This window comes from Oncorhynchus keta, chromosome 7 (genome assembly GCF_023373465.1).
Source record: "Oncorhynchus keta strain PuntledgeMale-10-30-2019 chromosome 7, Oket_V2, whole genome shotgun sequence".
NCBI classification, from domain to species: Eukaryota; Metazoa; Chordata; class Actinopteri; order Salmoniformes; family Salmonidae; genus Oncorhynchus; species Oncorhynchus keta.
Window position 1 is genome coordinate 21283260 of NC_068427.1, and position 13893 is coordinate 21297152.

At 43.4% G+C, this 13893-nt stretch overlaps 1 protein-coding gene across 5 annotated transcripts in view; it reads left to right on the plus strand.

Moving 5' to 3' along the window:
• Positions 1–4382: 4382 nt before the first annotated feature.
• The window catches only part of LOC118371184 (phospholipid-transporting ATPase IH), an 88602-nt gene continuing 79091 nt past the window's right edge, over positions 4383–13893 (plus strand). For 3 of the 5 annotated variants that reach the window (XM_052522215.1, XM_052522217.1, XM_052522220.1), the window contains exon 1: positions 4384–4979. In XM_052522215.1, coding sequence (XP_052378175.1) covers positions 4941–4979 — 39 coding nt within the window. In that variant the 5' untranslated portion in view covers positions 4384–4940. Of the gene's footprint in view, positions 4980–13893 lie in introns of all 5 variants that reach the window. The other 2 variants (XM_052522219.1, XM_052522218.1) reach the window with 2 other exon arrangements.

Sequence of the window (13893 nt, forward strand, 5' to 3'; positions counted from 1 at the left end):
AACTGTTGTTCCTAATAAAGAAGCAATAAAACTGGCCTTCTTGAGACTAGTTGAGTATCTGGACCATCAGCATTTGTGGGTTCGATTACAAACTCAAAATTGCCAGAAACAAATAACTTTCTACTGAAACTCTGCAGTCTTCCACTAACCTCATTGCAACTCCCCTCCAAGTCTCCGACCACTACCTTGTATCCTTTTCCCTCTCGCTCTCATCCAACACTTCCCACACTGCCCCTACTCGGATGGTATCGCGCCGTCCCAATCTTCGCTCTCTCTCCCCCGCTACTCTCTCCTCTTCCATCCTATCTTCTCTTCCCTCTGCTCAAACTTTCTCCAACCTATCTCCTGATTCTGCCTCCTCAACCCTCCTCTCCTCCCTTACTGCATCCTTTGACTCCCTATGTCCCCTATCCTCCAGGCCGGCTCGGTCCTCCCCTCCCGCTCCGTGGCTCGACGACTCATTGCGAGCTCACAGAACAGGGCTCCGGGCAGCCGAGCGGAAATGGAGGAAAACTCGCCTCCCTGCGGACCTGGCATCCTTTCACTCCCTCCTCTCTACATTTTCCTCCTCTGTCTCTGCTGCTAAAGCCACTTTCTACCATTCTAAATTCCAAGCATCTGCCTCTAACCCTAGGAAGCTCTTTGCCACCTTCTCCTCCCTCCTGAATCCTCCCCCCTCCCTCCTCCCTCTCTGCAGATGACTTCGTCAACCATTTTGAAAAGAAGGTCGATGACATCCGATCCTCGTTTGCTAAGTCAAACGACACCGCTGGTTCTGCTCACACTGCCCTACCCTATGCTCTGACCTCTTTCTCCCCTCTCTCTCCAGATGAAATCTCGCGTCTTGTGACGGCCGGCCGCCCAACAACCTGCCCGCTTGACCCTATCCCCTCCTCTCTTCTCCAGACCATTTCCGGAGACCTTCTCCCTTACCTTACCTCGCTCATCAACTCATCCCTGACCGCTGGCTACGTCCCTCCCGTCTTCAAGAGAGCGAGAGTTGCACCCCTTCTGAAAAAACCTACACTCGATCCCTCCGATGTCAACAACTACAGACCAGTATCCCTTCTCTCTTTTCTCTCCAAAACTCTTGAGCGTGCCGTCCTTGGCCAGCTCTACCGCTATCTCTCTCAGAATGACCTTCTTGATCCAAATCAGTCAGGTTTCAAGACTAGTCATTCAACTGAGACTGCTCTTCTCTGTATCACGGAGGCGCTCCGCACTGCTAAAGCTAACTCTCTCTCCTCTGCTCTCATCCTTCTAGACCTATCGGCTGCCTTCGATACTGTGAACCATCAGATCCTCCTCTCCACCCTCTCCGAGTTGGGCATCTCCGGCGCGGCCCACGCTTGGATTGCGTCCTACCTGACAGGTCGCTCCTACCAGGTGGCGTGGCGAGAATCTGTCTCCTCACCACGCGCTCTCACCACTGGTGTCCCCCAGGGCTCTGTTCTAGGCCCTCTCTTATTCTCGCTATACACCAAGTCACTTGGCTCTGTCATAACCTCACATGGTCTCTCCTATCATTGCTATGCAGACGACACACAATTAATCTTCTCCTTTCCCCTTCTGATGACCAGGTGGCGAATCGCATCTCTGCATGTCTGGCAGACATATCAGTGTGGATGACGGATCACCACCTCAAGCTGAACCTCAGCAAGACGGAGCTCCTCTTCCTCCCGGGGAAGGACTGCCCGTTCCATGATCTCGCCATCACGGTTGACAACTCCATTGTGTCCTCCTCCCAGAGCGCTAAGAACCTTGGCGTGATCCTGGACAACACCCTGACGTTCTCAACTAACATCAAGGCGGTGTCCCGTTCCTGTAGGTTCATGCTCTACAACATCCGCAGAGTACGACCCTGCCTCACACAGGAAGCGGCGCAGGTCCTAATCCAGGCACTTGTCATCTCCCGTCTTGATTACTGCAACTCGCTGTTGGCTGGGCTCCCTGCCTGTGCCATTAAACCCCTACAACTCATCCAGAACGCCGCAGCCTGTCTGGTGTTCAACCTTCCCAAGTTCTCTCACGTCACCCCGCTCCTCCGCTCTCTCCACTGGCTTCCAGTTGAAGCTCGCATCCGCTACAAGACCATGGTGCTCGCCTACGGAGCTGTGAGGGGAACGGCACCTCAGTACCTCCAGGCTCTGATCAGGCCCTACACCCAAACAAGGGCACTGCGTTCATCCACCTCTGGCCTGCTCGCCTCCCTACCACTGAGGAAGTACAGTTCCCGCTCAGCCCAGTCAAAACTGTTCGCTGCTCTGGCCCCCCAATGGTGGAACAAACTCCCTCACGACGCCAGGACAGCGGAGTCAATCACCACCTTCCGGAGACACCTGAAACCCCACCTCTTCAAGGAATACCTAGGATAGGGTAAGTAAGGGTAAGTAATCCTTCTCACCCCCCCCAACAAGATTTAGATGCAAGTGGCTGTTCCACTGGTTGTCATAAGGTGTATGCACCAATTTGTAAGTCGCTCTGGATAAGAGCGTCTGCTAAATGACGTAAATGTAAATGAAATGTAAATGTCTATTCTTGTGCTGAGAAATGAAGGCTATTCCATGCGAGAAATTGCCAAGAAACTGAACATCTTATACAACGCTGTGTACTACTCCCTTACAGAACAGCGCAAACTGGCTCTAACCAGAATATAAATAGGAGTAGGAAGCCCCGGTGCACAACTGAGCAAGAGGACATTAGAGTGTCTAGTTAGAGTGTCTACATTAGAGTGTCTAGTTTGAGAAACAGACGCCTCACAATTCCTCAACTAGCAGCTTCATTAAATAGTACCCGCAAAACACCTGTCTCAATGTCAACAGTGAAGCGACGACTCCGGGATGCTGGCCTTCTAGGCAGAGTTGCAAAAAAAAAGACATATCTCAGACTGGCCAATAAAAATAAAATATTAAAATGGGCAAAAGAACACAGACACTGGACAGAGGAACTCTGTCTAGAAGGCCAGAATCCCGGAGTCGCCCCTTCACGGTTGATGTTGAGACTGGTGTTTTGCGGGTACTATTTAATGAAGCTCAACAGTTTCCCGAGTGTATCAAGAATGGTCCTCCACCCAAAGGACATCCAGCCAACTTGACACAACTGTGGGAAGCTGGAGTCAACATGGGCCAGAATCCCTGTGGAATGCTTTTGACACCTCGTAGAGTCCATGCCCCAATGAATTGAGGGTGCAACTCAATATTAGGAAGGTGAGAGAGAGAGCCTCAAATATCACATTAATTTCTACATATCCACTGTATACATGAAATGGGGCAAAGTTTGTTCCTGTTTTAGCAATGTCTTTGGTCATATTCGTGTGGGTCAAACAAACCTCCCTAATGGTTGGTTGACAGTAGAACATCCCACAATGCAGGTGATGGCAGTATGAAGTTGGTGCAGAGCAAGTGCAGAAACTTGCAGTCGACTGAAGTCAAAACGTCTTGACCTTTAATCTCCCAAGTGGCGCAGCAGTCTAAGGCACTGCATCACAGTGTTAGAGGTGTCAATACAGACCCTGGTTCAATCCTGGGCTGTATCAAAACTGTGATCGGGAGTCTCATAGGGAGGCGTACAATTGGTCCAACATTATCCATCTTAGGGGAGGGTGGTCATTGTAAATACAAATGTATTCTTAACTGACTTGCCTAGTTAAATAAAGGTGAAACAATCACATGATTTTTGTAAAGTTCATGCAGTCAACATCTAGGCACAAATCAAATAATTGTATCCACATAATGCAACACATTTTGGAAGGCTGTGGGTGACCAAACAGTGATACACTTGAACATGCCCATTGACAAACAAAAGTACTGTAAGGGGTCGAAGGGTCAAGGGACTTGAGTGGTCCACTGAGTTGTAAAATCTCGACCAATCACAGCAGGCACTACATCACTCCAGGTGCTTCTTGCAGTGACTGCTATTGCCTAGCGCAGTATACTGTATTGTTTAAATTATTGCACAGCGCAAGTGATGTGTGGTTATGGAAACTCATCAGACTGAAATGTAATAAAATAAAATAAAATCTATAAAATAAATGTTGACCATCAAAAGGTATGGGGATGGATCAAAAACACCTGGGGCTAATGCCCTGGGAGCCCAGACCTAACGACACCAATGAATAATGCCACGTGCATCCACTTTTTTGTAACAGCCTAAACATTACGAAACTTCTATTTCGATCACATAAGCCTCACATAATTCGACACGATAGACCATACAAAAAAGGTCTTATCTCACGCGAACAGATTTTGGGTGGAGTAAATTGCCTCTTCCTCTCTCGAATAAACCGTTATGTCGCATACAGATTCATTTTCATTGAAATCAGCATGGGGTGAAAGAAATTGCACTACGCAGGCGCAGTATTCTGACGTATGGAGGCAAACAGCTATTCGTATGTGCACCATAACAGAGCAAAAAGAGAGCGGGACTGGAGGGAAAGACATATGAAAATATATTTATAGTAAGGAAAAGATGAAGAAAAAACACAAAGGGTAACCAGTGAAAATAAGCTCTTCAAGCATTTTCAATTATCAGTTTAGGAAACTTTTATTCGTTGTGAAAAAAGGGACATTCCCGAAAACGATTGCCGCGTTCATGTGCTAGTCGGAACTTGTTAACTGGCTGTATTTCTACATGTGCACGTTCAACCAGGTTGCAAGTCGAAAATGTCAGAGTTTCCCAGTTCCGACTAACGCGTGAACGCAGCATAAGCAGCAAGAATAGCTGCATCACATTACTCCGTTGCATGGCTGTCCAAAATGACATGAAAATCAAAACAGCCAACTGAAAGACCGCTGCTTTCTCGCGCTCATATAGATGGATAGACAGAGCGCTCGTGAGCGATGGATGAGTGGATAGAGATGAACATTGGGTAGCGTCGGTAAAGATCCAAGGAGACTGGAAAGTGGACAGTAAATAATTGCAAACGGGGAGCTGTCAAAATAATGGATTTTAACGTGCTACGGAATCTCATCAGCAGATACGTAAGTAGAGGATCGATCAACGCCGCAATGTTACATTGTATTCCGGTAACATCTGCAGCTAACGTTCTGTTACATATTCGTTACATATTAACTAACATCACAACACTGTTCACTTTTTGAAACACAGACGTGGGTTGTTTAGGCCGGAAAACATGTGATCAAAGGTTTGTCACAGCAAAACGGCAGTGGAAATGGACTCCCGCCAGGCTTCGGTACTTTGTTTTCGAGCTGAATTTCGGCAGTGCCAGAAAGGTCCAGATGTATTGGAAGAGTGTGAGGAATTGAGATCAACTTGGCTGGTCGTTTTCTTTCCCAGAGGCCAGAAACAACACACCTGATATAATTGTCTAATCAACTTACTCTTTATGTAAACCAGGTGTGTTGGTGCAGGGCAAGAAAGAAACCATTCAAGTAATTTATCAGTTCAAGAGGCTTTATTGGCATGGGAACATATACATTGCCAACACAAATGAAACAATATACAAAAGTGAAATAAACTATCAAAATGAACAGTAACTAGACTAAAGACATTACAAATGTCATATTATGTATATATACACAGTGTTGTAATGATGAGCACATGGCTAAAGTACAAAAGGGAAAATAAATATATACATATGGGTTGTATTTACAATGGTGTTTGTTCACTGGTTGCCCTTTTCTTGTGGCAACAGGTCACAAATCCTGCTACTGTGATTGCACACTTAGCTATTTCACCCAATAGATATGAGTTGATCAAAATCAGGATTGTTTAAGAATTCTTTGTGGATCTGAGGGAAACATGTGTCTCCAATATGGTCATACATTTGGCAGGAGGTTAGGAAGTGCAGCTCAGTTTCCACCTCGTTTTGTTCTTGAGAGTCAGGTCTGCCTATGGTGGCCTTTGTCAATAGCAAGGCTATGCTCACTGAGTCTGTACAGACAGTAGTCAAAGCTTTCCTTAAGTCAAATTAAATTTTATTTGTCACATACACATGGTTAGCAGATGTTAATGCGAGTGTCGCGAAATGCTTGTACCTCTAGTTCCAACCATGCAGTAATATCTAACAAGTAATCTAACCTAACAATTTCACAATAACTACCTTATATACACAAGTGTAAAGGAATGAATAAGAATATATACATAAAAATATATGAATGAGTGTTGGCCGAACGGCATAGGCAAGATGCAGTAGATGGTATAGAGTACAGTATATACATATGAGATGAGTAATGTAGGGTATGTAAATATTATATAAAGCGGCATTGTTTAAAGTGACTAGTGATACATTTATTACATCAATTTTTCCATTATTAAAGTGGCTAGAGTTGAGTCAGTATGTTGGCAGCAGCCACTCAATGTTAGTGATGGCTGTTTAACAGTCTGATGGCCTTGAGATAGAAGCTGTTTTTCAGTCTCTCGGTCCCCGCTTTCATGCACCTGTACTGACCTCGCCTTCTGGATGATAGCGGGGTGAACAGGCAGTGGCTCGGGTGGTTGTGGTCCTCTATGATCTTTTTGGCCTTCCTGTGACATCGGATAGTGTAGGTGTCCTGGGGGGCAGGTAGTTTGCCCCCGGTGATGCATTGTGCAGACCTCACTACCCTCTGGAGAGCCTTATGGTTATGGATGCAGCAATTGCCGTACCAGGCGGTGATACAGCCCGACAGGATGCTCTCGATTGTGCATCTGTAAAAGTTTGTGAGTGTTTTTGGGTCAAACTGTGAGTCAGTTTGGGTCAGTCACAGTGGTCAGGTATTTCTGCCGCTGTGTACTCTCTGTTTAGGGCCAAATAGCATTCTAGTTTACTCTGTTTTTTTTGTTTTGTTAATTCTTTCCAATATGTCAAGTAATTCTCTTTTTTTTCTCATGATTTGGTGATTTGGTTGGGTCTAATTGTGTTGTTGTCTTGGGGCTCAGTGGGATCTGTTTGTGTTTGTGAACAGAGCCCCAGGACCAGCTTACTTAGGGGACTCTTCTCCAGGTTCATCTCTCTGTATAGGTGATTGCTTTTTTATGGAAGGTTTGGGAATCGCTTCCTTTTTAGGTGGTTGTAGAATTTAACAACTCTTTTCTGGATTTTGATAATTAGCGGGTATCGGCCTAATTCTGCTCTGCGTGCATTATTTGGTGTTTTGCGTCATACACAGAGGATATTTTTGCAGAATCTTGCATGCGGTCTCAATTTGGTGTTTGTCCTGTTTTGTGAATTCTTGGTTGGTGAGCAGACATCACAACCACAAAGGGCAATTGGTTCTAGAACTGATTCAATAATTTTTAGCCAGATCCTAATTGGTACTTCAAATGTTATGTTCCTTTTGATGGCATAGAAGGTCCAGGTGTGAGAATCTTTGCAGAAGATCTAGGTGCTGCTGTAGGTCCTCCTTGGTTGGTGACAGAAGCACCAGATCATCAGTAGACATTTGACTTCAGATTCTAGTCGGGTGAGGCCGGGTGCTGCAGACTGTTCTAGTGCCCTCACCAATTCGCTGATATATATATGTTGAAGACATATGGCCCTGTGGGAAGACATGTTTTTTTTGCAAATTTTAACCACACACTTGGTGTTTGTGTACATGGATTTTATAATGTCGTATGCTTTTTCCCCAACACCATTTTCCATCAATTTGTATAGCAGACCCTCATGCCAAATTGAGTCTAAGCTTTTTTGAAATCAACAAAGCATGAGAAGACTTTGCTTTTGTTTTGGTTTGTTTGTTGGTCAATTAGGGTGTGCAGGGTGAATACGTGGTCTGTCGTACGATAATTTGGTGAAAAGACAATTTGACATTTGCTCAGTACATTGTTTTCACTGATCAAATGTACAAGTCTGCTGTTAATAAAAATGCAGAGGATTTTCCCAAGGTTGTTGTTGGCGCATATCCCACGGTAGTTATTGGGGTCAAATTTGTCTCAACTTTTGTGGTTTGGGGTGATCAGTCCTTGGTTCCAAATATTGGGGAAGATGCCAGAGCTAAAGATGATGTTAGTTTTTTTTAGTATAGCCAATTGTAATTTGTTGTCTGTATATTTGATCATTTCATTGAGGATACCATCAACACAACAGTCATTTTTGGGATGGAGGGTTTTTATTTTGTCCTGTAGTTCATTCAAGGTAATTGGAGAATCCATTGGGTTCTGGTAATCTTTATCTCTCTCTTGCTCTCCTTCACATACACACACACACATGCACAATTTTGACATGGAAACAGACAGTTACCAAAGAGACCAACTAAAAGAGTGAGCATGATTAAAGGCCAACTGCTCTGCTTTTAAATGGCCTATGAGGCATCAATATGAGTCAGAAACAAACATTTTAGTGTCAAAATTGACTACAAAGTGTTTTGTCCAAAACTGAGTTTTGTGAGTTCGTCACAATTTACTGGAGGGTTTGGTACAACAGGGTTCTGCAACCTTTTCTTGTCCAGGGACCCCCTCCCAGGAAAACTGGTGACACAGCTAACCCCATCATACGTTAGCAAAAATATTTGTTTCTTGTCTTGTGTTATCATTAGGTGAATGATAATGGCAAGTAGAAGTAATCATTATTTTAAAATGAATAGATTTGGTTGATAGTTTTTCACTATTTGGAAGAGGAATTGAAAACTCTAACATTAGCTAGAAAGGTAACTCCAAACACATGTTCACTATGAGCAGCTGTTTAGTTTAGGTTAGCCATGTTTTGGCAAAAACTTACCAGCGGCACTTGCCGCACTGGTAGCCTTTTCACTGGTGCTTTTCCAAAGCCTATGTCAGATACTTGAGTGAGTGTGATTGGCTCAATTGAAATAAAACATATTTTTCCACTTTTTAAAAATGATTATCTTTGCTCCAAGAGTATGTTTTTTCTTCCACTCTGGTCGTTGTGGGGGAGCGCAGGGGCTGATTGGGGGCTGATAAGCAACCTTGGTTGCTGGGTGGGATTGGAAGGGGTGGGAGGTGTGTGTCCCCCCCCCCTCCCCACCCAGGCAGGTGGGAAACATGGTTTCTGGGTGGAGAGGTAGGATGTGGGTGGGTGGATGGGGTCTAAGGAGGGGGGGCTGTAATGGATTATCTTTGTATACATTTCTTTGATTGTTTTTGTACCTGTAACCCCCTCGCCCCCTATGAGTTTCTCTCTTGAGAAAGTAAATCAAAAGTTGGTCACCAAGAAATAAAACTCAGTTGTATCCCAACTGCTACTTGTCAGTATTCAAAAACCCATTCGCGAGCAACTCATGCCCCACCGTGACCTGTTTTGTAGCATGATTCCTTATGAAACACTGCCAGACAGATGCACACTAGATAGTGAGAAAGTTGTCAAAATCTTAACAGCACTGAAGCACACACGTTGCCACTCGCCGGTGACTTGATAAGATGACTGCAGCCTGGCTGCTCAATGTGCTTGCTAGCTACTACTTGCTAGCTTCACTGACAAACACAGAGTTGGAAATTAGCTAGCTAACAAGTGATTTTGGGCACTGATAAACAGTGTGTAGCTTGTGATTTATTTTTTATAGTTTGACAGCTTGCAGATGATGACGTTTTAGACATGTTATTGTTCTCAGGAATCAGTCCTGAGCACGCAGCCAGACTTTCCTGACTCAGTAGACTATATGCAGTGCACTGAATAGTTTTTCATCCACATTTTTTTACTTGAGATAATACTACACCAAACATCTTAGCTGGATTTAGAATTGCAACACTAAGACCTCAGCATAAACGTCTAAATCTATTACAGATTTCTTGATTTGTATTACATTAATTCAGATTATTTTACTGTGTTGTTGCTAAGGTGACTCAGGAGGGACAAACAACTGTACTTGTCGGGGTACAATATACAAACATAACACACCCAAGACAATATATATATATATATATGCCATTTAGCTGACGCTTTTATCCAAAGCGACTTACAGTCATGTGTGCATACATTCTACGTATGGGTGGTCCCGGGAATTGAACCCACTACCCTGGCGTTACAAGCGCCATGCTCTACCAACTGAGCCACAGAAGGAAGACAACTCTTGTGTTTAGCTTCAGTCATGGACCCTAGCATTTCTTAATGAGCAATCCTTAAAACAAGGCCAAATCAGGAAGTGCAGTCACCCTTTTGTGTGTGTGAGAGAGAGGCAGATATCAGGAAGGAAAGTCACACAGAAAATTACATCAATTTGATGTATAATCAATGGGCTGAACAGGAGCAGAGCAGGAAATGGCTGTGCTGAGTGTTGATGACCATGAGTTACAGTATTACCGGTAAGAGCACTAATGTCACTGTCATTAACACAGTCTGCTATCTGCACAGAAAGGAAGCAGCTGGACGCTAATGAGAGAGGGTAACCGTGATACGAAGCAGGCCGCTGACTTTGTCTCAAATTATAACCTACACAGTACACTACCTTTTTTTAAATGACATTTTCTTACAGAGTTCAAAGATAAAATAGTAATCATATAGTGCATCTACTTCTGACCAGAGCCATGCAGTAGCCTATGCGGTGAACTATAGGGCATAGGGTTTAGACTAGATATTAGAGGTTGTACGATTAATCGGTATGGTCGGTTAATTAGGGCCGATTTAAAGTTTTCATAACAATCGGAAATTGGTATTTTTGGGCGCCAATTTTGCTGATTAAAAAATATATATATATATATATACAGTGGGGCAAAAAAAGTATTTAGTCAGCCACCAATTGTGCAAGTTCTCCCACTTAAAAAGATGAGAGAGGCCTGTAATTTTCATCATAGGTACACTTCAACTATGACAGACAAAATGAGAAAATAAATCCAGAAAATCACATTGTAGAATTTTCTATGAATTTATTTGCAAATTATGGTGGAAAATGAGTATTTGGTCACCTACAAACAAGCAAGATTTCTGTCTCTCACAGACCTGTAACTTCTTCTTTAAGAGGCTCCTCTGTCCTCCACTCGTTACCTATATTAATGGCACCTGTTTGAACTTGTTATCAGTATAAAAGACACCTGTCCACAACCTCAAACAGTCACACTCCAAACTCCACTATGGCCAAGACCAAAGAGCTGTCAAAGGACACCAGAAACAAAATTGTAGACCTACACCAGGCTGGGAAGACTGAATCTGCAATAGGTAAGCAGCTTGGTTTGAAGAAATCAACTGTGGGAGCAATTATTAGGAAATGGAAGACATACAAGACCACTGATAATCTCCCTCGATCTGGGGCTAAACGCAAGATCTCACCCCGTGGGGTCAAAAGGATCACAAGAATGGTGAGCAAAAATCCCAGAACCACACGGGGGGACCTAGTGAATGACCTGCAGAGAGCTGGGACCAAAGTAACAAAGCCTACCATCAGTAACACACTACGCTGCCAGGGACTCAAATCCTGCAGTGCCAGACGTGTCCCCCTGTTTAAGCCAGTATATGTCCAGGCCTGTCTGAAGTTTGCTAGATAGCATTTGGATGATCCAGAAGAAGATTGCACAATTGGTGGCTGACTAAATACTTTTTTGCCCCACTGTATATATATATTTTAAATAACTTTATTTAACGAGGCATGTCAGTTAAGAACACATTCTTATTTTCAATTACGGCCTAGGAACGGTGGGTTAACTACCTTGTTCAGGGGCAGAACGACAGATTTTCAACTTGTCAGCACGGTGGATCCAATCTTGGAACCTTACAGTTAACTAGTCTAACGCACTAACCACCTGATTACATTGCACTCCACGAGGAGCCTGCCTGTTACGCGAATGCAGTAGAAGCCAAGGTAAGTTGCTAGCTAGCATTAAACTTAGCTTATAAAAAACAATCAATCAATCATAATCACTAGTTATAACTACAAATGGTTGATGATATTACTAGTTTATCTAGCGTGTCCTGCATTGCATATAATCAATGCAATGCTGGGGGATGATTTAACAAAAGCGCATTTGCGAAAAAAAGCACAATCGTTGGACGACTGTACCTAACCATTATTAACACCAATGCCTTTTTAAAATCAATACACAGAAGTATATATTTTTAAACCTGCATATTTAGCTAAAACGAAATCCAGGTTAGCAGGCAATATTGACCAGGTGAAATTGTGTCACTTCTCTTGCGTTCATTGCACGCAGAGTCAGGGTATAGGCAAACTGAATTGGTCCACTCACACAGACAGCATCGTGAAGAAGGCGCAGCAGCGCCTCTTCAACCTCAGGAGGCTGAAGAAATTCGGCTTGTCACCAAAAGCACTCACAAACTTCTACAGATGCACAATCGAGAGCATCCTGGCGGGCTGTATCGCCGCCTGGTACGGCAACTGCTCCGCCCACAACAGTAAGGCTCTCCAGAGGGTAGTGAGGTCTGCACAATGCATCACCGGGGGCAAACTACCTGCCCTCCAGGACACCTACACCACCCGATGTTACAGGAAGGCCATAAAAATCATCAAGGACAACAACCACCCAAGCCACTGCCTGTTCACCCCGCTATCATCCAGAAGGCGAGGTCAGTACAGGTGCATCAAAGCTGGGACCGAGAGACTGAAAAACAGCTTCTATCTCAAGGCCTTCAGACTGTTAAACAGCCACCACTAACATTGAGTGGCTGCTGCCAACTCACTGACACTGACTCAACTCCAGCTACTTTAATAATGGGAATTGATGGGAAATTATGTAGAATATATCACTAGCCACTTTAAACAATGCTACCTAATATAATGTTTACATACCCTACATTATTCATCTCATATGCATACGTATATACTGTACTCTATATCATCTACTGCATCCTTATGTAATACATGTATCATTAGTCACTTTAACTATGCCACTTTGTTTACATACTCATCTCATATGTATATACTGTAGTCGATACCATCTACTGTATCTTGCCTATGCTGCTCTGTACCATCACTCATTCATATATCTTTATGTACATATTCTTTATCCCCTTACACTGTGTATAAGACAGTAGTTTTGGAATTGTTAGTTAGATTACTTGTTGGTTATTACTGCATTGTCGGAACTAGAAGCACAAGCATTTCGCTACACTCGCATTAACATCTGCTAACCATGTGTATGTGACAAATAAAATTTGATTTGATTTGAGTTTGGGCAGCCTGGCTCATTGCGAACAAATTCGGCAGAATTTTACGTAATTATGACATAACATTGAAGGTTGTGCAATGTAACAGCAATATTTAGACTTAGGGATGCCACCCGTTAGATGAAATATGGAATGGTTCCGTGTTTCACTGAAAGAAAAAAAAAATTGTTTTCGAAATGATAGTTTCCGTATTTCACCATATTAATGACCTAAGGTTTGTATTTCTGTGTGCTATGTTATAATTAAGTCTATGATTTGATAGAGCAGTCTGACTGAGCGATGGTAGGCAGCAGCAGGCTCGTAAGCATTCATTCAAACAGCACTTGTTGTGCATTTTGCCAGCAGCTCTTCGCAAGCACAGCGCTGTTTTTGACTTCAAGCCTAATGGCTGGTGTAACCGATGTGAAATGGCTAGCTAGTTAGCGGGGTGCGCGCTAATAGTGTTTCAAACGTCACTCGCTCTGAGACTTGGAGTAGTTATTCCCGTTGCTCTGCAAGGGCCGCGGCTTTTGTGGAGCGGTTGGTAACGCTGCTTCGAGTGTGGCTGTTGTCAATGTGTTCCTGGTTCGAGCCCAGGTAGGAGCAAGGAGCGGGACGGAAGCTATACTGTTACACTGACAATACTAAAGTGCCTATAAGAACATCCAATAGTCAAAGGTATATGAAATAAAAATGGTATAGAGATAAATATTCCTATAAATACTATATTAACTACAACCAAAAACCTCTTACATTGGAATATTGAAGTCTCATGTTAAAAGGAACCACCAACTTTCATATGTTCTCATGTTCTGAGCAAGGAACTCAAACGTTAGCACTTTTACTTTTCCAACACTTTGTTTTTGCATTATTTAAACCAAATTGAATATGTTTCATTATTTATT